At 41.8% G+C, this 27,661-nt stretch overlaps 1 protein-coding gene across 4 annotated transcripts in view; it reads left to right on the forward strand.

Annotated features, from left to right (window-relative positions):
- NHS (NHS actin remodeling regulator) overlaps positions 1-27,661 on the forward strand; it is a 354,624-nt gene that overhangs the window by 225,948 nt on the left and 101,015 nt on the right. For 2 of the 4 annotated variants that reach the window (XM_003924136.3, XM_010334897.3), the window contains exon 1: positions 24,643-27,160. The exons of the other annotated variants lie outside the window; for them this stretch is intronic. In XM_003924136.3, coding sequence (XP_003924185.2) covers positions 27,127-27,160 — 34 coding nt within the window. In that variant the 5' untranslated portion in view covers positions 24,643-27,126. Of the gene's footprint in view, positions 1-24,642; positions 27,161-27,661 lie in introns of those variants that run through there. 4 annotated transcript variants of the gene reach the window in all.

Raw genomic sequence — 27,661 nt, forward strand, 5'->3', positions numbered from 1 at the left:
TTTAGCCCTCCCCCTACTGAAACATCACATGTGATTTTCTGGTTTAAAAACAAAGTTAAGGGGAAGAACTATCAAAGGGAAAGAAACATTTTGAAAAGTTTTTTTTTTTTTTTTTTTGAATAGAAACTTGTCTGTTTCATACTAAAGTTGGCTTAGCAATGTTAGTTCCATTTAAATTCTCATCAACAGGTAGGTTAGGGACGACTATAGGGCAAAATTCTCAAACTTTCAGTATTTTCAGCAGACAAACAAGAACCAAATTATCCACACTCGGGTACCCAGAAAAGAGATGAGGGAATCTCCTTGGGAGTGAAAGCCAAGGGTCTTCAAATCCATACTACTAAGGAGGGGACCTTGTGAAATTTGTGTTTTCAGGGTGTGTAGTGAACTGCTATGGAAGCCAAGATGTCAGTGTTGGTTGCTGTTTGGATCTTGTGCATTTGAAGAGAACCAGGATTTTTGGTACTTTTGATAAAGAACTTTTGGTAAAGCACAAATGCGTGGATAGTCAATGAGATTCAGTAGTAAAATGCATTACTGCATCTCGGCCCCTCCCCACACAACAAGTTCCTTCTAGGATTGCCTCTCACACCCCCAGCATGTTATTATGAAAAGTTTCAAATGGCACAGTTTTCCCCCAAAAGTACCAAACATCACCAAACCGGAACAAGTAATAGGAATTTGAATCAGGTAGATTCAGACACCAAATTTACTTTGCATATTTCCTCATGACTTCTTTTTTTTTTTCGGGGCCTGAGTTACACATTATTTTGAAAATGTGGCTGTTCATCTTGCTGAAATAGACAAACACGTTCTTCTTGCAATTTGAGTGCCTCAAGTTTCAAACTGCTAGTCTTCTTTTTCTTGTCTCTTTCCCTTGGTGCTGTCAATCATTACCCCACACTCCCACTTTCAAGACCCCCCAGTCTCAGGGGCATCTTTGGTGTTCCTTGTCCTTTGCTTCTCCAGGTCCAGCTGGGTGACAGGCCGCCCTTGGAAACATCTCTCCCAGCCTTCCTTGTTCCTTTCTGATTGTCACTGCCCTACTGTCCCCCAAATTTGTTGAGCATTTTTTTATGCCAGACCCCATGCAAAGCACTTTCTACACATTATCACTTTTAATTCTTATAGCAGTCCTATGAGGAAGGTAATTATTATCCTCATGTTGCACCTGGGAAAATAGATTCACACCTTTGCACTGATTGCTGCCCTGTTTCCTGCACTCTGGAAATGCCTTGGATCTTCCAATGTCTGGTCCATTGTTTCTCATGCTTTCTATGCCTTTCCCGTCTCTCTATCCATCCAAATTCTGCTTATTTCGCCAGACCCCATTCTGACTTCCACAGCAGGAAGTGATCGTTCCTTAAATCAGAGCTCTCACCACCTATACCACTCTCTTGGTCATCCTCACACATAGCCTTGCAAGGCATTTATCCCCCATGTGCAAGTCTTATCTCGCAAACTAGTTTGCATCCCCTTGGCTGACTGTGTGTGATAGGTATACTGTATAGATGCATAGACTGATCATTTTTGAAAAGTAATTACTGTTTTCATCACTTCTTCAACACATCTCATAGTCATGATGCAGTAATGATATTGAATAAAAAAGTAATGGTTCTAAGGCTGGGCGCAGTGGCTTGAGCCTGTAATCCCAGCACTTTGGGAGGCTGAGTCAGGGGGATCACTTGAGGTCAGGAGTTCGAGACCAGCCTGGCCAACATGGTGAAACCTGATTTCTACTAAAAATACAAAAATTAGCTGGATGTGGTGGCAGGTGCCTGTAATCCCAGCTACTCAGGAGGCTGAGGCAGGAAAATTGCTTGAACCCTGGAGGCAGAGGTTGCAGTGAGCTGAGATTGTACCATTGGTCTTAAGGGTACTGTCCCGGTGTTTCCAAGTGCCAGGGTTAAGATCCAAATGGCCACTTGTACTACAAGAACAACCCCCTCTCCCTAGGTTCAGTATATTTGCAGGGCCTAACTTCATTTCCTTGAGACCTTCTACTTGTTCTAATCATCATAGTCTTTAGAACAAGAGCACTTTCCTTCTGACTACCTGTGATGAAAGCAGCATTTTCTGCTTCCCTTCTTAGAGCTTGAGAAACTGAGTTTCTGAAGGCACATCTAATGGCAGCACCGGAGGAAAACCCATCCCTGGCGTCTGAATTCAACCCAGGTTCACGTTTAGAGCACAAATCCCACTTCTGTTCTTGTAACTTCTCATAAGAGAATGACCCTTCCCCTCTACAGTGCATGCATTCCATTCAGTTCCTCTTAAGGTGGCCTTTTAAAGAAATATTTTAAATATACTGTGGCAGTGGGATAAATACTGAAGAGTGCAGTTAAGCACAAGACATTTGAACTTCAGATAATGGTCAACAAGATCATTCTGACCAGTGGTTCAATTGAGGATGACAAAAAATGATGGAAAAATATAAAGAAGCTACAGATCTGTCAGTTCCCCCATGAAATGGAATGGATTAATGGGTTTGTGGTTAATCTGCTAGCAGACCCATTTTGCTCAATATGCACTTTCTTCTGGGGGTGGGAACGGGGGCATAGTGTTTGGTTTGTTCTTGTGAGATTGAATGAGACACCTGGTATCACTTAGTGTCAGTTGGACTGGGGATATGGTGATATGGTGTTAAAGTGCTGAACGTCCTCCAGAAGAAGGTCTGCATTGTTGGGAAGTAATACAGGGAGAGAGAGAGGATGAGTGATAGTTATAAGCAGTGGCCCTCACTTTTCAGAGGCGTGGAGCTGTTGAGAGAACAAATAATCACATCTCAAAGACTTTGAAGCTCCCCACATGGTCAGCAGACAAGGGGCCACGGGGCTCAGCCATAAATGCTGGAATTAGTTCTGAGAGCAGAAGGAAGGATTTACCTTTGCTTGAAGCCAAAACCAATCTGAAACCACAGAACCTCAGCCTGAGGGCTAGGGCTAGGCAGAAAGCTTGCTTTTGAAACCTGAGCTCGCCTTGCTACAGTGGTGGGGATGGGGGTGTTAGTGTATGTTCCACTTGTACAAGCAAACCCTCTCATAATTTTTACCCTGAAAAAATTACATAATCCTTTCATCACAGCGGGTTACATTTTCCAAGGGCAGAGCTTTGACTTACAACTGATTATAGGTGTATTGTTAGGACTCCAGCACCCACACTTGATATGTGTTTGTTTCATTTCCAGTGTTTCATGTATTAAGTGTCGACAATCTACACTAATGCTACCTCAGGTCTGAAAATTAACTCAGGAACACAAAATAAAGATATTTTTCCCTCTTGGAAATTTCCCATCTTCACTGTGTGATAAAGGTTTTTGCTAACAGCCAAGTACAGCACTAGGCATTAGGTGGGTCTGTGGGCCTGAGGTCTGTTATCAGTGTTTTGTGTTAATCCAGGCTTTTGTCCAAAGAGTTTGCAGTGCTTTTTTTCAGACATCATATCATGTCACATCTCTTCTTCCTCCTGTGTTCCCTAATCTCACTTAATAGCAACACCTTGAGCTTCTTTCCCTCTTCCCTTACTTCCCTGATAGCTTAATATTCCTCCACTATGCCTTTTGCCTCTTCCCTCTCTTTCTCCTTTTTTCTTTCCCTGTCCCAGGGCAGGCTCTTGCCATAGCTAGCTAGGTAGATAGATAGATATACAGAGTCTCACTCTGTTGCCCAGGATGAGGTGCAATGGCACACTCATGGCTCACTGTAGCATCAGTCTTATGGGCTTAAGAGATCCTCCCACCTCAGCCTTCTGAGTAGCTGGGACTACAGGTGTGCAACACCATGCCTGGCTAATTATTATTATTATTGTAGAGACAAGGTTTCTCCATGTTGTTCAGGCTGGTCTCCAACTCCTGGGCTCAAGTGTTCCTCCCACCTCAGCCTCCAAAGTGCTGGGATTACAGGTGTGAGCCACTGCAGCCGGCCAAGATCTTGCTTGGAGTATTGCCATGATCTCCATGAGCCCATCACTCCCCTTCTCCGAAAGCACACTAGTTTCAACTGATTCACTTGGCATTTGGCCCCTTTGGACTTTTCCAACCCCATCTGTCAAGACCTCTCTCCCTTTCCCCCCACACCATTCCCTGAACACACTATCCACTTACATGCATTCCTTGGCTCAGGCTATTTCCATCACCTGCAATGCCCTCTCCCACTCCCCCATTGACAACATCCCACTTGTCTATCACAATTCATCTTAAGTGTTATTGCATGGAAAGCCCACCTTGATTGATATCTATGGGCAGAATTCATCACTCTTCACCCTTGTGCTCTGGGAGCCCTTTATTGTGAGCTCAATTTCAGCATTTAGTTCAGTCTACCTTAAAAAAGGCTTAATTACATGCTTGAAAACAACTAGATTGCAAGCCTCTTGAGCTCAGGCATGATGTCTCATTTGTCTCTGTGGCCCACTATAGCACCCAGCAAGTGGCCTGGCCCTAATGATAACCCGGTAAATGAACTGAATGAGCAATATCCCTGTATTGAAGGTAAAGAGAGATTAACATTTGCTACTGTAAGTATGGCTAAAGAGATTCACTTGTCCAAGGTCCTTCAAAGAGCAAGTCAAGTTAAGACACTGTCACATCTGTCATAATCCCCAGTTGACTGGATGGTGCCACCTCTTCAGAAATTTTGGCACTAGATTTTTGGTTGCCATTTGTTATTTTATATATTGCGTGGGTATGTGTGTATGTGCAACTGTGGCAAGAACCTGGCTGCGCAGGTAGATGACATCTGCTTCTGCAACTCTCTTTTTTATTCTTGAATAAAGTTGTCCCTTAGAAATACAATATAAAACACAGATGTCATTTAAAAATTTCTAATAATCAAATTACAAAAGTAAAAAGAAGCAGGTGATGTTAGTTTTGATTATGTGTTTTATTTAGCCCCAAATGTCCAGACAGTTACCATTTCAAAATGCAATCAATATTTTACAATTATTAATGTGATGTTTCATATCTTTTGTATTCTCTTCAAAATCCCATATGCATTGCAACGTACAGTGCATTTTAATTCAGATGCCTAAGGATATGAACAGATACTTTACGAAAGAAGACATACGGGAGGCCAACAAACATATGAAAAAATGCTCATCATCACTGGTCATCAGAGAAATGCAAATCAAAAGCACATTGAGATACCATCTCACGCCAGTTAGAATGGCGATCATTAAAAAATCGGGAAACAACAGATGCTGGAGAGGATGTGGAGAAATAGGAACACTTTTACACTGTTGGTGGGAATGTAAATTAATTCAACCATTGTGGAAGACAGTGTGGCGATTCCTCAAGGACCTAAAAATAGAAATCCCATTTGACCCAGCAATCCCATTACTGGGTATATATCCAAAGGATTATAAATCATTCTACTACAAGGACACGTGCACACGAATGTTCATTGCAGCACTGTTTACAATAGCAAAGACCTGGAACCAACCCAAATGCCCAACGATGATAGACTGGATAGGGAAAATGTGGTACATATACACCATGGAATATTATGCAGCCATCAAAAACGATGAGTTCACGTCCTTTGTAGGGACATGGATGAACCTGGAAACCATTATTCTCAGCAAACTGACACAAGAGCAGAAAATCAAACACCGTATATTCTCGCTCATAGGCGGGTGTTGAACAATGAGAACACATGGACACAGGGAGGGGAGCACTACACACTGGGATCCGTTGGGGGGAAATGGGGGAGGGGCGGGGGGTGGGGAGGTGGGAAGAGATAGCATGGGGAGAAATGACAGATACAGGTGAGGGGACGGAAGGAAGCAAAGCACACTGCCATGTGTGTACCTATGCAACAATCTTGCATGTTCATCACATGTACCCCAAAACCTAAAATGCAATAAAAAAAAAGACTTAATAAAAAATAAATAAATAAATAAATAAATAAATAAATAAAATAAAATAAAAATTAATTCAGATGCCTAATTTTCATCAGAAAGACTTGACCTGTATTTAGATTTCATAAAATTTACAGTTGAAAAAGTAGATAAACATATCCAAGTTCTTCCAAACGTATTTAAAATTTTCCCAATAACTTAATTCAATATCAGCCCCTACATTTACATTTAAATTAATTAAAATTAAACAAAATTTTAAAATTACATTCTTTAGACACACTAACCTTGTTTCAAATGCCCGATAGCTACATATAACTAGTGGCAATTGTTTCAGGGCATATAGTCCTAGGGCACAAAGATTTCTAAGCATCATTTAGCTCATTTCTCTGTCCTCACAATTTAATCATAAAAGGAAAAAAAAGTATAACAGGGATAGTTATTAGAGACCTTCGATTAGCCAGCTGCCTTTTCTCCCCAGCCTTCCATCAGCTTCGTGAAACCGGGGCCTACTGCTGACTTCCCCGGGCTGCTGTGAAAGGTAATAGGATTCTGTTGACAAAGCACTTGAAAATCCAGGGATGAAATGACCTGTGTAATTCCCAGGTTTGTTGTCCAGGCGAGGCTGTGAATTGGGGTCTGCCTCTATATTGCAGCTGCCCCCACACAACCACACTGATCTGTGCTTCCTTCTGCAGCCAAGGTCTACACCAGCATCTCACAGAACATGAGTCAACTGCATGTTTTATCATCCACAGCACTGGGATGCCATGTTTTTAGATGCTGATGGCTTTGATCAGATTAGAACATATTTGAAGTTTCAGTGCTTAACTGCTTTTGGGTGATCAAATATGTGGAAAACATCTTTCTCAGCCAAACAGCATATTTTCCAAATCCAAAAGAATTGAATATATTTTTCCCCTTCCTTCAAGTTTCCCATTGAATGGTACCCCAGAGACCAATTTAAAGCTTGAAAAGTTTAGACCAAAAATGTTCTGGAACAAATGAAAATGAGATGTGTCACCTAAGCCGGTATCCAGTCTGTGTCTCATGCAAAACTGTGAAAGCACTTGGTATTATTTATTTATAATAGGAAACCGGGGTTAGGAATTGATTTCCCCAGAATGCTGCAAGGGCGAGGCATGGGGCTCTGTGTCTGGTTCTCATGTGAGATTTGAGACCTAAGGGGAAACTGAAATGACTCTAGACCCTTAAGGGTTTTGAAACAGGTGCAGTCTTTCTTCTTTCCCTCTGGGAAGCATGCTGTCCACAGTTGGATGAATGCTTCAGCAGCAGTTCACTGAGCTCTTGGATGAAAATGGCAAATTTCTCCCCAAATGAGCTTATTATCTGCTGCTGTTGGGTGCAAGGCATCCCTCAGCTATGGCGGGAATTACAGCTTCCATCTGTTCCCTAATGTGAAAAATGTGTTCAGGCCTCTGTGCTACCAAGCTACATGAACTTTAGACATTCAGATCTGCTGACACATTTGGGTCGCAGCCTTGGAATGGCTTTTGTCAATTATTTCATTACATATCCAAATAACCATCCTGAGGGTGGTCTGGATTTGTGATCTGTGACAGTGTGGTGCTGACATATTTCTTGCCCTTGGAACTATCTGTTTTTTGGCTTTGTTTAGGGATTGATGATATATAAGTACTCAGTATATTTAATCATTATTACTTTTGAAGTTAGCACAGTACCACCATTATGAAAAATTCTTGAGTACAGTTACAGCCAAATCCACATCATTAATTCTTGGCTTCTTCCCAAAGTCTCCAGTCTTTCACCTTGCTCCATTATTTTGTTCAGACAAATCAAATAATGCTTTGTGCTTAGAGAGCAACTTCCATCAGAAAATCGTAAGACCCTCTGAAAATTTTTATTTCTCTAAGTACAAATAAATATCTTCGGAGAGCCGTGCATATTTAAGCATGTTTATTTGTGCTGGGTTTTTTCAATGGACAAGAAAAATTATGGCTTTCTGTGTGCTCACTTTGGAATAGAGACATGCAATGTACAGACTTAAATCTTACTTGACATATTTAATAAATATTCCTTGAGTAAGTGATTAGGTACAGAGTCATATAGGTTCTTGAGAATATGGCCATGCATAAGTTTCTTCCACTAATTTTATATGCTTGAACATTGTCAGAGTTACATCTGGTGCATTAAGTGGAGAATTTGTTTCTATCAATTAATAATTGCTTCTGATTTTCACCTGGAGGAGGAAATGCTTTGACTAAGTAAGCAGGATTAACTCACCAATTGAAAATTACAGTCTGTTATTTAAGACTTAACTTGAAGTTTAATTGTGGTTGAGTGGTCTAATGGGTGGTTAATTGGTTTACTCAATACCACAGATCTATGTTCACAAACTAATCCATTCTGTATTTTATCACACTACTAGGTGTCCTTATGGCAGAGAAAATGCTAGATATTTACCCAACCCTATTTTCTTTTTGTTCTGGACACACAGAGAGACTACATTTCGCAGCATTCATTGAAGTTAGTTAGATAGAACCCTGTGACTGAGTTATGACAAATGGGATGTGAGCAGAAGTAATGGAGTCCACTTTCAGCCCTGGCCTTAAATTTTTCCTTTTTAGTTCTCCAAACAGTCTCTCCTTATTGGCCTGCTAGCTAGATTCAGGGAATCTAGTGAAGCACACTAGGCCTATGGGAGACGGTGGGGCCAAAAGATAGAAGGAGCCTGGTTCCCTGAATGACTGCATGGAGCAGAACATCTCAGCTGAACTGTGTGTGTGCTCAGCTCCAGTGTGACAGAAGCAGTGAAATTTGGGAATTGTTTGTTACACAAGTTAGCTTACCCTAACTAATCTTGTAGATGTGGCAGAGAATCAGTACTCTCCTCATACACATCCTACAAGTTTCAGAGCGGCACGTAGAACACATTTCTCTGTAATTCACATTGAATAGTAGGTCGTGAAAATGAATAACCAATGAGCCATGTGGCTCTTTGATCACCATGTCCAATTAAGCCACATGGTTATGTGAATTTCTGGTTTGAGTCAGCCTTTTATCTGGGGCAGATGCAACTGTGGACAGTTTCTTATAGTAAAAACTGATCATTTCAGTAAGTGGCTTCTCCAGAGGATGCCGGTGAAGGTAGAGAAATTCATGTGAATTACCAAAGACTTCAGGCTTTAGCTTCAGTTTTTTTTTTTTTCCTCTGAGAAACCTTTCCTAACCCCACCTGTGTCTGGGTTGCTTGCCTCCCATGCCTCCAACCCATGTTCTTGTCACTGCCCATGCACCTACAGTGACTTCTTATCTCAATGGCTGGTAAGGTCTAGCTCTTGATCTTGACTCTCTTTCCTTATAGACCACATGTCTCAGAGGGTAGGGGACATTTAAACTTGGCTCATTCTTGTGTCTCCAGCATTCTGCCCAGTGCCTGACACATACACGTTGTTGACTGAGTGATTAAAGGAAATGAATGAATTACAATGGGATTTTAGTTATGAAGCATGAGCAATAGCTGCTCCTCTGACCATTTAAGTAAGGCAGGCTGAATTTTTTTTCCCTGCCTAACAAAAGGAAATATAATAAGGGAAACTGATATTCATTTTTAATCAACAGTCAAAACACAAATCAGAATTAGAAACAACGGCAGAATCTATTTTCAGGTTTTGGTTTATTAGCCCCTTTGAACTTTTAAGACTTGGAACTCAACTAATTGGTAGCCCAAATTCCTAACAAAAACATTTGAGAGCAAAAAAACAAGTAGAAGTTAAATCCAGATCATCTGTTTATGGCCCAAGACAGATCTTGATGCTTTACTCTTTTGTGCATTCATTTGCCAAACATTTAGTGACCTTCTTCTATGGCAGAGCCTGTTTCTAGGTGCTGGGACACAGTAGTGCACAAGACAGAATGAACCAGCTCTCAAGGAAGTAACAGTTAAGTGGTGGACAGACTGACAATAAGCAATCAAGAAAATGTCAGATGAGATAAAGTTCCCTGAAAAGAAAAAAAAAATGGAACAGATTGACGTGATGGAAAGTGTCTGGGTCCCAAAGATTTCATAGTCAAGAAGGCCTCTGGAGAGAGGGTATTCCCATGACATAGACATTGAAGCCTGAATGACAAAAAGTAGTCAGCCGTATAGAAATCTGGAAGGAGAACATTCTGAGCAAAGGAGTATACCTGGATTTCTCCGCTCCTGAGATGAGAGAAAGTGGCCTGTCCAGGAATGGGACTATGTCTTGAGTGGTGGGAGCAAAGAGTATATTGGGTGGGGAGGGGAAAAGTGGAGGGTTGAAGGAAGGAGTTGGGGTGAGAGAGAGACAGAGGGTTGTTTATGAAAAGCCTTGTTTACTCTGTTTCCAGAGGCTGGATATAAGCCAGAGAACAGTGGGTAGCCATGAGAGAGATTTTAAGCAGAGGAGACGAATTAGCTGCCCTGTGTTGTAGGAAGAACACTCAGCTGCTCTGTAAAGAAACCACCCCAACCCAGGCCCCAAATGAAGGCCTGATTAGAGGAAAGGTCAGAAGGTGTGAAAAACAGCAGCCAGATTTGGAACTGCTTGGGAAGTATAATTTAGGGCCCTTGGAAGTAGACTGGACCTGAAGTTTGGGGCAGAGGACAGAGTCCTGGGCAGTGCCCAGGTTCCTGGATTGGGTGTTGGACATAGAGTTTAGGGGTGTCCACCTCTGAGACAGGAAGCTCTAAGGAAGAGTGAGTGTGCAGGGGACGCTGAGGAGTTGGTCCTGGCCTTGGCCAATCTGGGGTACCCATGGCATTGCCTACAGGGACCATACAAGAGGCATTTAATATGTGGCTAGGCCAAGAGAAAAGAGGTGGGCATTCTGGGTAAACAACCAGGTGTGAATACAAAGGAAGAACACAAGGAAAGGCAGGATGAAGTCAGATTCTGAACGTTTAACCATTTGATTTCATGTGACATTTATTTTTGCTTCCTTGCCCATCTCCTCAAGATGGCAAATAATCATTTCTGCCTCTCCAACCTAGTTTGCTGCAATCTTGGCTTTCCCTGGTCTCCTTTCTGCTTCTACAGATTAGCTTTTATCCTCAGAGATCTTCCCCTTCCTGAAACATGGTCTTGCTGTTGCTTTGGTTCTTTCTCTGGGGCTGTAGGAAATGAGGCCCCCAGATGGTGACTCATTCCCCGAACATTAGTAATGAGCAGGCTGCCACTGGAGCTTGTGTGCAAGCCTGGGTTTGTGCCCTAGCTCTGCCGTTCCCTAGCAGTGTGGTTAAGGCCTCCTTTTCCTCATCTGTAAAATGAGGGGATTGGACTGAAGAGTATTTGAGCTTTAACATTTTCTAATTCTAAGTTGTCTCAGTCCTCGGGGTGAAGTGAATGGCCTCTTCTGAATTGGCAGTAGGAGCTAGTGTAATAGCCATCAATACCTGAGAGAGAATAGCTTTCGTTTGAGTGTGCAAGGCCCTGAGGAGGCTGGGTGGGCTGCAGCTGTTCAGCTTCAATTAAAAACATACACAAAACTCCTGCTTTGTTTCGGTTTCAAACCTTGACCATTTGACTGAGTGCATCTGAATTCCTAAGGCTCCAGTGTAGGTGTGGGGAGGCATTACTCCACAGCCTTCATTCACCCCTTTGCTTTCGAAATTTCATTTATTGAAGGCAGGAGAGATTTCAAAGGCTTGGAGATACAAGAAAAGAATGTACCTTAGCTTTAAAAGTCATTGGCAAGCAGCTTCCTGTGCCCATTTATCCATCCGCAGTCAAGGGTGTCCTAAATGCCAACATGGGCTTGTGAGCCCTGGTATTTGGGCAGGCATTTCTAAGTGGCTTAAGAGAAAAAATGAGTCTGTCAGTTATGAAGACAGTCTGCCAACTGCCTGTGGTGGTCCTAAAGCAACCTCACTTCCTCCAGCAAAGGCAGGAGTCCTGATGGCTAAACAAAATCATGTTTTGGAACCTTGGGCAGCTGTCCTGTCACTTCAGGGTGTGATGTGTGCACAGGTCCTAGATCCTGAGGCTGCATCTGTACTTGCTTGGGGCAGGAATAAGTTGATAGCCTCCAGGCTGTTAGGGTACACCCAGTAAGCAAGCCATGATCAGAAGTGAGTTACAATTCCACTGAGTGTGGTGATGGCCTGGCTAGCAGGGCATGGAGCAGGATCCTGGGCAGGAGCAGGATCCTGGGCAGGTGCAGGATGATGGATGCTGTAGGCCAGTGGAGCAACCATTTAAAGACCTGCAATCAGGCATGGTCTGAGAGGTCTAGCAGTCAGGAACATCAGAGCTAGAGGCAAGGCACATAGGAGAGCTCCGTGGGTGGGCCAATGCCCAGACAGACAGGGGTTTCTCAGGGACCTTGTTTTTTTTTTTGTTTTTTTTTTTTGTTTTTTGTTTTTTTGTTTTTGTTTTTGTTTTGAGATGGGCTCTTGTTCTGTCACCCAGGCTGGAGAGCGGTGATGTGATCATAGCTTACTGCAGCGTCATCCTTCAGAGCTCAAGTGATCCTCCCACCTCAGTCTCCCGAACAGCTGGTACTACAGGCATGCACCACTATGCCCTCTTTTATTTTTTGTATAATAGAAACAAGGGGTCTCCCTGTGTTGCCCTGGCTGATCTCAAACTCCTAGGCTCAAGGGATCCTTCTGCCTCGGCCTCCCAAAGTGCTGGGATTATAGACACAAGCTACTGTGGCCAGCCCTCAATGGCTTCTTTGATGTCCCCTGAAAAGTGTTGTTGGCTCTCCAGGTAGGGAGAAGGGAATTAACATAAGGTAGAGGCAGCTACTGCTTACCAGTATGCATGTTCTCTTCTTCCTGGACACACGGCCAGGAAGACTAAATTTCCCAGCCTCCCTTGTGGTAGTAGAGTCGTGCTAGGCAGTGAAGCCCAGGTTCTTTCTCCTCCTTTCATTTGGATATGTCTGTGGGAGTGGCGATGGAGGTGGGAGGAGGTGGAACTGAGGCTAGGCTAGGAGATGTAGCTTGTTCCTGATGAAGGTTGGGGTGAAGTGCTCAGTCTTGAGAGGTCTTTACAATCTCCCCCAGAGACCTGGGTAAACCACAGGATATAAGTATGAGTCTCAGCAGACAGGAAACTAGGGTACTGGAAGTGATAGGGATGGCAAAAAGTGATTTCTTGACTGGAAAAATGTCCCCAGGGGCCTGCTGTCCCCTACTTAGTGGTGCCCTGGCCTCTCAGTCTCTCCTCACTGTCTCCCTCAGTGGAAGAATGGAATATAACCTGACATACCCCCATCCTCCATGATTTTCTTCCTCATGCCAGCACCCTTCCTTGTGCCCTGTAGCTGCACCCTGGGCTTTCACTACAAGTGTAGCCTGCGGGGTCTGCATAGCACAATAGCTCATGTGACATCTGGAATTATCATTGGAGTTGTAGGTCTCAAGCTCAACTGCCTTCACGGCCAGGCAGCCAGCTTCAACATGGGACAGAGTTGGTATAGCATACTAAGGAGTAGTGGGCACTGAGATGCTGCGTGTGTTGTAAGCAAATAAAGGCAGTCAAAGTCCATTTAAAACTATGCCATTGCACTGTTCAAGCAGGATAGCTCCCCACAAACTTCCCACCTCCAAATGAAATCTTCTACTATTTACTTCTCACAAGGATTAATGAAAGGGCAAAACTATAAGCCATGTCTGAAAATTCTGTTTTAGCCTTTTCTATGCCTAGGAGAGCATGGTGTAAAAATAATAATTAGTATTCGATTTTTTTTTTTTTTTACCTTTTGAGTGATGTCCAACATACATACAGAAAAGCATCCAAATCATACAATCCAATGAATTATTACAAAATGAGCACAATTCTGTACTGGCTACTAGGTTAAGACCTAAAACATTATTAGCTTTCCAGGATACTCCATGAGCTCTTCTTCCTCCCCAAAGGAAATCGCTATCTTGATTTCTAACACCATAGATTCGATTTGCCCGATTTTTAACTTTATAAAAATGGAATCGTACAACATGTACTCTTGTGTCTAGCTTCTTTTACTCAACATTATAGATGAGATTTACCTATATTGCATGTAACAGTGGCTTGTTCATTCTCCTTGCTGTATAGTATTCCATGGTATGAAACATCAGAATTTCTCATTTCTCTATCCATTCTACTATTAATTAGCATTTGGTTATTTGTGGTTTTGGGACTCTCACTAATAGTCCTGCAGCAGGAGAGAAAGTCCTCAGGCAGAACAACAGAGAGAACTGGGTGTTTGTGGTGGGAAATGGTCACAGTAGCAACAAGTGGACTTAGAGATGAACCAAGGCATGATGGGAAGGTATGACAACAGTGTCTAATACCAAGCCCTCTAGAACAGCAATTGTCAAATTTATAGATCAGGACTATTTTATACTATTAAAAATTATTGAGTGCCCCAGAGTGCTTTTGTTTGTATGAGTTATATAAATATCATATTAGATATTACAAAATTTTTTCCCCAGTCTGTTGGTTGTTGGTTTACTCTACTGATTGTTTCTTTTGCTCTGGAGTTTAATTAGATCCCATTTGTCTATTTTGGTTTTTGTTGCCAATGCTTTTGGTGTTTTAGTAATGAAGTCCTTGCCTATGCCTATGTCCTGAATGGTTTTGCCTAGGTTTTCTTCTAGGGTTTTTATGGTGTTAGGTCTCATGTTTAAGTCTTTAATCCATCTGGAGTTAATTTTAGTGTAAGGTGTCAGGAAGGGGTCCAGTTTCTGTTTTCTGCACATGGCTAGCCAGTTTTCCAACACCATTTATTAAACAGGGAATCCTTTCTTCGTTTCTTGTTTCTGTCAAGTTTGTCAAAGATCAGATGGTTGTAGATGTGTTGTGTTTTCTCTGAGGCCTCTGTTCTGTTCCATTGGTCTATATCTCTGTTTTGGTACCAGTACCATGCTGTTTTGATTACTGTAGCCTTATAGTATAGTTTGAAGTCAGGTAGCATGATGCCTCCAGCTTTGTTTTTTTGCTTAGGATTGTCTTGGCTATGCAGGCTCTTTTTTGGTTCCATATGAAGTTTTAGGTGGTTTTATCCAGTTCTGTGAAGAGGGTCATAGGTAGCTTGATGGGGATAGCATTGAATCTATAAATTACTTTCAGCAGTATGGCCATTTTCACAATATTGATTCTTCCTAACCATGAGCATGGAATATTTTTCCATCTGTTTGTGTCCTCTCTTATTTCCTTGAGCAGTGGTTTGTAGTTCTCCTTGAAGAGGTCCTTTAAATCCTTTGTTAGTTATATTCCTAGGTATTTTATTCTCTTTGTAGCAATTGTGAATGGCAGTTCGTTCTTGATTTCACTCCCTTTTAGTCTGTTATTGGTGTATAGGAATGCTTGTTATTTCTGCACATTGATTTTTGTATCCTGAGACTTTGCTGAAGTTACTTATCAATTTAAGGAGATTTTGGGCTGAGACTATGGGGTCTTCTTGAACTCCAGACCTCAGGTGATCCACCTGCCTTGGCCTCCAAAATGCTTGGATTACAGGTGTGAGCCACCATGCCTGGCCCGATGATCGGGTCTTCTAAATATACAATCATGTCACCTGCAAATAGAGACAATTTGACTTCCTCCTTTCCTAATTGAATACGCTGTCTGACAAAGGGCTAATATCCAGAATCTACAAAGAACTAAAACAGATTTACAAGAAAAAAACAAACAACCCCATTCAAAAGTGGGCAATGGATATGAACAGACACTTTTCAAAAGAAGACATATATGAGGCCAACAAACATATGAGAAAGTGCTCATCATCACTGGTCATTAGAGAAATGCAAATCAAAACCACATTGAGATACCATCTCATGCCAGTTAGAATGGCAAACATTAAAAAATCTGGAGACAACAGATGCTGGAGAGGATGTGGAGAAATAGGAACACTTTTACACTGTTGGTGGGAGTGCAAATTAGTGCAACCATTGTAGAAGACAGTGTGGCAATTCCTCAAGGACCTAGAAATAGAAATTCCATTTGACCTAGCAATCCCATTACTAGGTATATACCCAAAGTACTATAAATTGTTCTGTTATAAAGACACATGCACACATATGTTCATTGCGGGACTGTTTACAATAGCAAAGATCTGGAACCAACCCAAATGCCCATTGATGATAGACTGGACAAGGAAAATGTGGCACGTATATACCATGGAATACTATGCAGCCATAAAAAACGATGAGTTCATGTCCTTTGTAGGGAAATGGATGAATCTGGAAACCATCATTCTCAGCAAACTGACACAAGAACAGAAAATCAAACACGGCATGTTCTCACTCATAGGTGGGTGTTGAACAATGAGAACACATGGACACAGGGAGGGGAGCAACACACACTGGGGTCTGTTGGGGGGGACTAGGGGCTGGACAGCAGTGGGTAGGGAGGTTCAGGAGGGATAACATGGGGAGAAATGCCAGATATAGGTGATGGGGGGATGGAGGCAGCAAACCACACTGCCATGTATGTACCTATGTAACGATCCCACACATGTACCCCAGAACCTAAAGTGCAATTATATATATATATATATATATATATATATATATATATGAAACAGAAAATTAAAATAAATTAAAAATGAGAAATATTTTCTTAGTAATTTATTTCAAAATCAATGAATAATAAGCACATATGCTACATTATATATATTATATGTTTATAAATACTTTGAGGAAAAAATTCTATATTTTTCAATGTAAAAAATATCAATGAGAAGAATGGAATTCTTGTACTTTTTTGCAAATCTCTTGACTAGCAAGCAGTGTGGCTTAATGGAACACTGCTGGATTCTCATATCTGCCTCTGCATTCCATCTAATATGGTATCACATGTCAGTCATGAAAGAATAAGTGAAAATGACAAGTAGTGTATTAATATCAAAAAATAGTTTTGACTTTACAGACTCCCTGAAAGGATCTCAGGGACCCCCAGAGTTTCCCTGAACAAAACTTGAGAACCACTGCCCTAGAACACCATGGCCAAGTGCAAGCCAGCTTTAGAACAGAAACGTCCAATGAACTGAAACCTCTAAGTTAGCCCACACAGTGGGGGGCTGCTACTTACTGCAAATCACCATGAGTTAATTCGCTTCTTAGCTGATGAAAAACCCATATTTTCAGAAAAAATAAAAACAAAAAAGAAGTAGCACATTGGTTAGGTGGAGAAAATAAAAGAAAAAAAAACATATTTTCTTCTTTATAATCCTTTACTTTATAATGCTCTTCTTTATAACACTTTATAATCCTTCAGTCTGAAATGTATTGCTTTTGTTCATTTTAAGCTATCCATGTGCATGAGAAACATGATGTGAGTCATTTATGTAATTTAAAAATTTTTAGTACCCATTTAAAAAATGCAAGAGAAATTGGTGAAATTAATTTTAATAATGAATTTCATTTAGCCCACTATTTTCAAAATATTATTATTTTGGCATATAAAATCAATATAAAGTATAATCATAAAAATCAAATCATATAAAATATTAATGAGATACCGTATTCTTTTTTATACTAAGTCTTCAAAATCCAGTGTATATTTATGTTTATAGGACATCTGAATTCAGATAGTAAATTTTCATCAGAAATACTTGATCTGTATTTAGATTTGATATAATTCTACACAAGTTGAAGAAGTAAATTCACAAATCCAAGTTCTTCCAGATATACTTAAAAGTTTTCCAATAATAATACTGGATATGAATGCAGTATCCATATTCAAATTAATTTAAACCAAATAAAATTTAAAATTCAGTGCCTTATTCATACCACATTTTAAGTGCTCTGTAACCATATATGGCTAGGGGCTGCCGTATTGGAGAGAGCAGATCTAAATTTTTAATCCTTTGCTTTTCTTATCTATTCTATCTCTTTGTGGTTCTTCAGTGTTTAGAAACTTGATTAGGAAAAACTTATTCATTCTCATTACTTGCCTAGAAAACTGATGCCATGATGGATTTCTTGATAGGCGAGTTAAGATATTTGACAAAGAGAAAGGTGGTGTTGGGAGAATCACTGTGCAGCCATCATTTGCAATGGTAGGTTCCTTTTCAGCTTGGATTCCAGGGCTTTCTCATTTGATGTTTTCATGTAACTGGAATAATTGCACATTGTTTCTGAAGCAGCTGTGAAATATGCTGCGGCCCCCAGGCGGCCCTGGAATTGACTTCTTTCTGGTTGGATGTAGCAGAAACTTCAATGGGATGACACTCTGGACTTAGACCAGGCTCCTGTGCTTATTCGAACTAAGCACTGGGAAGTTTGCTCAGTTCTTAGTGATGAACTCCACATCAGTGTCAGAAAGATAAGGCAGGTTTTCTTGCCTTTTGTCTCCTTGCCTTCATTCAATGGCATGCTATACAAAAGGTGAAGGGACAGAATGGAATAAATTCTAGGCCAAAAATGCAGCTCTGAGGTTAGCATCTTATAACTCAAAAGCAGCAAAACTAATTTTAAAAGTTTCAAAGAAGAGAGCTGAAGAAAGTCTATACAGAGTTATTTAAAGATTTTGTTCTGTTTGTGAATTTCATTACCTCCAAGCCATTTTGAATATAGGAAAATGAAAATTTACCCCATTTGACACAATGAGGGATCTTTTACCTATTGCTCTCTAAATGAAAAAGACAAATTCCAGGTCTAAACATTTGATCCCATTGCTACAAGTTTTGTGGCTGGTCAATTGTTTGTCACTGAATGGGCAAATGAGAAAAATGAGTTTTATCTCCCTCTAATATTCCCCCATCCCCAGGTTGATTGCTTAAGCTTTTAGCCAATCTTATAATTCCATCATATCCATTCGCCTAATGTTGGACTCAACAAGAATCCTGCATCTGGGTGCATGAGGTCATTTAAAATAAATCTAAAAGGAAATGGAAAGCTTCTGGAATTTCCTTATCTGAGGTAGCTAAGCTAAATAAACTTAATTGGCATCCATCATGAGCTCAGTGAGGGCTAGCACCATGCTGGTTGAAATGATTTCATGCTAAATGACATGTCAAGACTGAAGTTTTTCTGGGCTCCTTGTTGAACCAGATGCCCTAACTTTTCTGTTTCTAAGCCCACTGTGCAGAGTGTCAGAGGACCAATGACCACACAATACTACTGGCTAGGTACAAAATGCCTTTCAATTAATACAATCAACTCAGAATCCGGAGTCACATAACTGAGACAGCAACTGTGCACCATCTTGAATACATCTGGATTGGGGAAGCCAAGCCCTTCCTTTAGCACTTCATACTAAAGGTACCAAAATCATCAAAAGATGAACAAAAGTTTAATCTGAGTGCTAGAACTATTAGGGACCTCAGTGATCATCTAATGCTCAGTGATAATCTGATGCTCAGTGATCATCTCTCTTTCCCTGAATGATCTTGCTCTTAGGACCATTTTAATGTTCTTTCTCCTTTCTGGGTAAAATACATTTAATATTGTTTTGTTTTTACTAGGATCTTCATGAAATCTTAGGTGAAGTGTTAGCTAATTCTAGGACTATAGAAAACCCCATGGTTTTCTTCCTCTCCCATGCCCAAATACTCTTCTACCTGCTGGCTGATGCCTCTAGTTTTACCATTCCAGGTTGGTCCACTCAGCAATAGGCTTAATTTCTATTAAAATGCAAAAACCCCAGGAAAGGCTTAAGCCATTATCAGGTGTTTTTCACTTCGTTGTGAAGGAAGGGTCAAAGTAATATGTGGTGGAATGAAACTTTTATATCTGTAAGGCCAGAGGGTTGGAGAAAGGAAGAATATGTGCCAGCCTGGAGGGCAAAGGGTTCTAAACTGGGAACTTGGGGGCCCACATGGCAGCTCCACGGACTCTCACTCCTTCTCCCAAAATGTCTTCATTTTTATGTATTTGTCTTTGGACTCCCTGTGGTGATTGGGTACTTGGTAGTTGTTCTTGCTAAAACTGGAGCTCTGTCAAGTGGAAGGTTACAATACTGAGAGACAACTCAAACCCAGGGTGAGGGTACCCAGCCTTTCCAGAAGGGTGTGTTAGTGCTTTAAAAAAATTCCCAGTTTGTGGGGATCTGTGCGGCAGTGGGGATCTGTGCAAAGAGGGAAGGTTAGAGTCTTGTTTTTAACTTCATTATACATGGGAGCTCTTTTATTCAGGCTCAAGGGAGAGCATTGAATAAGGAGGTATACGTAGCCATTCATGCATGCATATGCATGCTTACACCCATGGACTCACACACATACACACACAACTCTGTCTACACATGAATGTTCCTCCTGAAACACTCAGCAAAGCAAGTGACAGACATTTCCTGTGGGTAGCTGGGATTTCAATCCTGTTCTTGCTTATTGTCTGTTGCCTTAGGATTGGAATGTGAGTGATGGGAGATGGTAAATCTGTGCTTTCTGAGGCAGGATAATTGGTTCCCTACCCTCTATCACTGGGATAACCCAACATAGTGATTGGGAGCCATGGGCTCTGCCATTTACCACCTCCAATGCCTTGGACAAATTGTTTAACCTCTCTACACCTTAGTCTCCTGATCTGTAAAATGGAGGTTAATACTATTATCTACCTTGTAGAGTTGCCGTGAGAATTAACTGAAATAGCACAAAGAATTTAAAACCATGCCTGACACATAGTAGGTGTTCAATAAATATTTGCTGAATGAATAAACCATTAAGTTTATCATTATTGTATTATTACCATGAAGAAACTTCCATTGCATGTTGTCTTTAAATTTAGTGGAAACAGTGAGGAGAGAGTGAAAGAGTTGTGACTTATGTTATTACTGTAAGGCCAGATTGCCCTGCAGGCTCATCTGCAGATATTTCTCAGTGTATGAAGGTAAAGGGAAAACAACAACTAAATGCCTGAAAACAAAACAAAACAAACAATGAAATCTGGGGTGAGGGGGAGAGGGGATTGACATCTTGCAATTAAAGAACAGCTTCTGGAGAGACAGTTGAGTCAGGCCTGGATATTTCCTGTTTCTAGCTTCAGACTTTGGTTGGAAGTGTTATGCTTTCTCCTACGTTGGAATGAATCACAAAAGCAAAGCATATTGTTCTCTTTTTTTGCAGCACTCCTTACTTCTTACTCCTTTCTCTGCTTCCTGTCCTGGGTCTCTGCCCTGATATATAAACCAAAATGGCGACACTTTCTTGTTGAGAGCAGAGACTGAGTAGGGTGGGGCTCTGTAGTGGTATGGAGTGCTATGTAAACTCTTCTTGGTTGATCTCCTGATGAAAGGCAACTGATAGACTCATGACTGGGTCCTGAGTGCGTTATTATTGATGCTTCCCATTTTTTGACCATGTGGTGAGGACAGCTTCAAAAGACACTGGCATCAGGCCTGGCGGATGGAGGCTGGAACAGCTGTGGGGCAAGGCAGCTCCAGGCTACAGCCGGCTGGGCCTTTAATTTTCCACACATGTTCACATATGTACAGGAATCCAGCAGATGGGCTGTAAGCAAGCTTGGGCAGCAATCCACTGACAAGTAGCAATAGCTCTGAATAAATCACATTGGCCTGGGCTGCAAATTTACCTCCAGGGAGTAGGGACTCAGGCAAACAAGAAGAAAAGGCATTCACCCAACTTTTTCCTGAAATGCCAGAGGAATAAAACAGGTCAGTGGTGAATATAAAATTAGCTTCTGGCCAACCTCCAAAGTGATCTGACCTATTTAGGACTCATCAAGAATAAGGCAAAGGAAGTTCAGTGGCTTGCATCTTGATTTGTCAAGGGAGAAGAGAGAGGGTACTGATCACTAGGTGGCCAGTTATCTGAGTCACTGGTTATGGAGCATATGAGTGGATATGGTTGGAACTCATGAGAAGGGCTCTGGGACAGTGACTTTGGGCCAACTCCTAGCAAAATTTAGGATGCAAATGATAACCGTGGTGGATGCATGGGTAATCTAGTGTGCCAGCTTGGTGGCCTTGGCCACTGGAAGGATTGTGTCAGATTCTGAAACCCTTCCTGCAGTCTAAGGCCATACCACCCTGAACATACTCGATCTTGTCTGAAACCCTCCCTGTAAGTTAAACTCCTCTCCAAGTCCCTTCTCTGAGAAGGAACCTTGGGCCAAGCCAGCAAAGGAACATTAGAGCCCTAGTGGAGTGCAAAGCTGACTGCACCATAGCCTAGCAGGTTGGAGTTGGTAGTGGATGCTGGTAGTGCCCTGCCTACATCTCCTTTACAAGCTAGTGCATTGGTCCTCCAGCTGCTGTGAGTGTTGGATGCTAAATGCTATAGCTGCCCTCTTCCCCAAAGACTTGCTCTTGGCTAAATGCAAGCCCCACCAACCATTTCACCTGCAGGTGAGACCAGCTCTGTGATGGAATTTGTGCCTCAGAGATCTCTGGCATCAGGCTGGAGCAAATATCCAGCTGAGACTATAATCCTGCTCAGTCCCTCATATCCAGCTTCCTTCATGCCCCTTCTACTAAAAGCACTCCCTCCATACGTCACTTGAATAATAATGTCAATCTTAACTTAGACTTTGCTTCTAGATAACCCAATCTTAGGTAGAGATGGGAGGAGGGGCATTTATGAATAATCTCAATGTACAATCTGGCAATCTATATTTTTAAAGCTGCCCAGGTGACTGTACCACAGAATCACCTGGGCAACTTTAAAAATACAGATTGTCAGACCCTATGTCCAGCAATTCTGATTCAGTGGGTCTGGAGTGAGGCCTGAGATTCTATAGTTTTCCTGAGTTCAGTGCTTGGTAATTTTAATTCAGCCAATCCTTTGACCAGTGAGAACCACTCATTCTATCCCATTGACTTTATTTCTTTTCTTAGCTCTTCTAAGAAACATTCACTGATCAAGTTCAGGAACGAACCACACAATCTGTCCAAGACACTAAGAAAAAGAGATTTAAGTCAAAAGATCCACAGTCCTTGGCAAATCTCTCGGAGTCCAGCATACCATGCTGACTCTCAGAACTTTCTCAGCAAATTGCATCTTAAATTTTTTTTCATATATGTCCTGAAATGTAAAGGTCTATCTGGTTGGGAAAAGGGAGAGACTTTTGAGGCATCAAGTTGCTCAAAAGTTGTTTTCCAAAAAAGGATATTTGACCAAGTTTAGAATATAGTGAATGCTTTCTGTCCTCAGAAGTGTTAACCTATTAACCCTCCTTTCACTAACAGACCTAAATTTTCATTATTGCTGGTTGTGTGGATGATTTAGTGATGAAGTTCAAAGAGAAATGTTTTTGTTATTAGAGTCTCTATATTAGGAAGATTTATGAATAGGTTCTCATGAAAGATACAATCCTAGGGACTTTTAAGCCAATGGACAATTAAATAACTGAATGAAGGTGGCTCAGACTAATGCAGAATAGGGGAGTATTCTAGATTTTGTAATGATATTGATGATAATAGTGATAAGAACAACAACAAAACATGATTGCTAAAATTTGTTTGAGTGCTTAGTATGTATAAGACCAAGTACTAATTACTTGATCTGTATTATCTTATTTAATCCTCCCAGCAACTCTTTGAGGTAAATGTATCTGTTGGGGATCAACAAAGGCTTTAAAAAGATGAAACTTTATTTCTCTCTTGTGTAAAAGAAGCTAAGGGCTTGTATGCAGACTCAGCAATAATGAGGTACCAAGGCTTCTTCCGGCTCCTAGTTCCACCATCCCTAGATGGTGACCCTCATCTTCATAGTCTAAGATAGCTGCTGGAGTGCCAGTCATCACATCACTGGCCCAAGCATCAGCATAAAAGAAGGAACATGCCCCTTGTTTTCTGAGGAGTCTTTCTAGAAATCCCATACCACAGTTGCTTTTACCACACTGACCAGGTAGCAATCCCTAGCTAAAACGGAGACCTGGACATCTAGAATTTTGGTTGTATGGCAATGGGTTCTAGTTTTTAAATGAGATCTTATAAAATTTGGAAGAAAAGGAGAATGTGAAGTTTTACTAAGAAATTGACAACTTATACCACAGTAGGTAATATTCTTATCCCCATTTTGCAGATAAATAAAATAAGGCATTAAGAGACTGAATGATTTGGTGAAGTTCACATACTTTATCAGTGGCAGTCACAGTAGGACTCAAGTCTCTGTGATCATCCTTCTCCTGACAACTATTTCATTCTGTCCGTTTTTTGCTATTTTGTAAAACAATTTTTTTAAGAGATTCCTGCTTTCTTCTTGGTGTGCTTTTTACCACCTTTGCATAGATCCTAGGCATTCTTCAAAGTTCAGCTCCAATGCCCCAGAAAGCCCTTCCCTGCATCCACAACTGCTTTCTAGTAAATATTTATTGAGCACTTACTATGTGCCAGGCACTGTTCTAGGCACTTGGGCTTCATCAGTGATTAAAAAAAAAAAAAAAAAAAAAAAAAACCCTGGCTAGCTTAATAGTTGCGTGACCTTGGTCAAGTTCTTTGAGCCTCAGTTCTATATCTGCAAATGGAAATAATAAAAATTACTATACAGGGTTAATGTAAGGATTAAAGATGTTACTGTATATAAAGTGCAATTACTGACATATCATTAGATTTTGAAAAATGACGCCTTTTACAATTATTGTTGTTGCTATTATTGTTATACTATTGTACTGTGTTATTATATTCCCCTAATGAGAAATGCTATTCTTTATTAGGCTGTAAACTCCTGGGTAGGAATAGTATCCAAAGCCTTCTGGTATCACTCAAATACTTGATCAAAGTCAGGACTTATTAAATGTTTGTTGAGTGGTTAAAAAGAGTCTTGATGTAGAGAGAACTTCCTGCTTACTTATACTATAGATTTAGGAAACAGTGAGAAACAGCCTGAGACCCATAGGAACGGTGGAGGGTTTTTTTTTTTTTTTTTTTTTTTGCCCAATTTAAACTGTGAGTGTTGGCGGGTGGTGTCCTAAAGAAAAATGAGAATGAGTAATAATCTACCCCTCATACTCTTCCAGAAGGCCTCAGAAGGAAAATATATCCTTTTCCTTTCAGTTTCTTTTTTCTTTTCTTTTTTTTCTTTTCTTTTTTTTTTTTTAACCTTCACTGATAGATTTCATGTTCCAGCAAGTCCTGCTGATCTCTTTTTGTGTTTTCTTTCTGTCTCCTAAATCTCTTCTCCATCTCTGGTCTCTGCTACCTATGGGAATAATGCTGCTGACCTAGTGTCCACAGAAGAAAACTTCTGGAAATCAGGAGGCATTGTGCATCCAGGTTTCTAGAGCTGTTACATTCTAGTCCTGTGGACAGCACGCCCACAAGAGCTACCCAGTGCTTGCATCAAAAGTGCACATCAGGTTTGCTGAGCACCAAACTCCCTTTATTTTGCCATCTCAGCCCAGCTTTCCCCTCAGCTCTTCTGCAAAGGTGAAAGGCAAGTTCACAGGACGCAGGGCCTTCTTTCTTCCCTGACATCTGGTTTGATTCTGGGCAGCTAAATAGTGGCTTTGCCATGAACAACAAAAGCTAATTCACTGTGGTAGTTTTTAAACACCAAGTGGAAATATTTTTCCTTTTCAGCTTGGGGTCACTGGAAGGGAAAAAACAGGGCTGAGAGGGAGATTAACCTTTTAAAACCTATTATGACTTCCAGAAAAAAAAATAAAACAATGGCAGCATTTCCTTTTATTCGTGAGAGTCTTTTCATGAGTGATTGTTGTTTGAGGCAAGATTGGGGCTCTGAAGAAGATTTTTAAATACTAGCTTAGCTTGGTTTTCTACTCAAAAGGCCACCATGATTGCTTTTAAGAACCCACACAAGTCCCTATAAAGCCTAGGGCCACCCTCTTTGCTTTCTCTCTCTTCTGTCTTCATTTCTGGCTGACCTGCCCTCCTTCTCTCCAGCCCTTTGCTTTCTTCCCTCAATCAGGGCCCTGACTCTCTGCTAAAGGGACGGGATCCGTGCAATTAGCAGGATTTTAGGCAATGGCCATGCCAGCAACTGATGCCACTGACAGATGCTTGGGAGGCTGAAGATTCTGTCTGGGTCATTTCTCTAAGGTTCCAGCCAGACTTTCTGTTGATTTGGGCTGTCTTAATGCATCCCAGAGCCTCAGAGCCATTCAGTTCCTCTTCGGAAATGAAGTCACTCATTCTGATTCTTGCTGCACATACTAAGTAGCAGAAGTATCCAATACAGGGAGTCACAGCCATCAGCAGAAATCTGGCAACTGAGAAAAAAGCAAGTCCATCTGCCTCACTAGTTGTTCTTTTAATGTTCTCTCTGGACTGCAAAGCAAAAGCTCGTCTCCCACTCTCCATTAGTTTATCTTCTTTCTTTCTCTTTTCCCTTCTAGCTTCTGCACACAGATTCACTTGCTGGGCTCAGGTGGGAGGCAACTCATGTGCTATGACAACATAAGGCTATTACGGCAAAGCCATGAAAGTCCCTAAACTCTCCCTTTCTTGCCAAGAGGAAGATCTGAATAGGGTCCAGGATGATTGCTGTTTGCGAAGTGGTTTGAGTATTCTTGCTATGTGCTATTACTGCTGTTATCAGCATCATGAGAGTCTAACATGTTGACACAGGTGGTGTGTGTGTGTGGGGGGGAGTGGAGTGGAGGGGATCAGGAATTGATTTGTAACCTGCAAAGAGCAAACTCCAGTTGTGTCGCCTCCACCCCCACCATTCTTGTCCTTTCGGTGAGTGTGCAAATATTTGCAGACCTGTTGAATAGTGCACCCTCATACCAACCTAAAATTTCACAGCCAAGTAAACCAGCCCCATTCTGGTGAGAAGAATGGGTAGCAACCTGGGGCAGCTATGTAGTGATGGGATGGAATGCATTCCTTCTCCTGATCAGGCAGTTGGCATAGGGGCTGGGCTGCTGTGGCTCCCTGGATTTGGGCATTTGTCCAGCTCCCTGTCTCTGGCAGTGTGCTAATGGTTTCCATAGCCAGATGCCACTTGGCAGAGCTTCTTAAACTGGTATGGCCTGAGACTCTGCATTCTAACAAGCTCCCAGCCTATGCTCCTAACTCCCTGGCCAACTGCACTTGGAGTAGTAAGGCTGTAAAAGAAGTCTCATTGTGACTTAAACTGCTACAGGGATGAAAAAGGAAAGTGTTAAGCCCCTCCTCTGGAGACAGGGTGTGTCCTGGCTGCCCTGCAGTTCTGATTTGCCATTCAAGTGAACCTGGAGGGATTAGCAGCCAGGCTAGCACTTGGATGAGACCATCTCCCCCTCCAGGGGGGAGTCCCAGAGGCAGCACAGAGGTTCTGTGAAAATCTGCCATCCTCCTTACAGAAGGTTGCCCTCTCTCACCCTCCATCCCCCCCGTCCTGCTTGCTGACTTAAGCAGATCAGCTTTCAGCTCTCTGGCATTCAGAGACGTCTTTGCATAAAAGAAAAGGCCCTTCCTTAAGGAGCAGAGCGGGAATCCAAGCATGGCTCTGGCCTGCTGCATGCCCAAGAATGCAGGTATTTGGGATTTGAAGCATTTCCTGGCAAGACAAAGGGGAGGGGGAGGCTGGGCCTAAGGAACAGGGGCTTGTGCTGTAGCCACCTCCTATACTGGGGGAAAGGAGAAGAATGCTTCCCAATGAAAGTGAGCTCTTTCACAGGAACAGCTGTGAGGAGGGGAATCTGCACTTGACCCTCACTCAAGGCTGACTTTGACATTTGGGGTCACTGGCTCCTAAGCTCTGAGGACCTTGCATCGTTCATACCGGCTGGCCAATGTTTTCACCTTTGCTCTCCTTCTGAGGCATCAAACTACCCAAGACAGAGGGCAACCCTTTCTTCCTTCTCCTCTTCTACTCTGGTATTTGAATATCTTAAAGGGCCAGAGGGTAACTCAAGTGGAGATTCCAGGGCAGGTTTCTGGGGCTCTAGCTCAGGACTGCTGGGAAGGGGCCCCGTCTTGCACGGGCTCGCACCAGGCCCTATGCTGCTTTCTTCTCCTCCAGCACCTCCCTATCC

Source organism: Saimiri boliviensis, chromosome X (genome assembly GCF_048565385.1).
Source record: "Saimiri boliviensis isolate mSaiBol1 chromosome X, mSaiBol1.pri, whole genome shotgun sequence".
NCBI lineage: Eukaryota > Metazoa > Chordata > Mammalia > Primates > Cebidae > Saimiri > Saimiri boliviensis.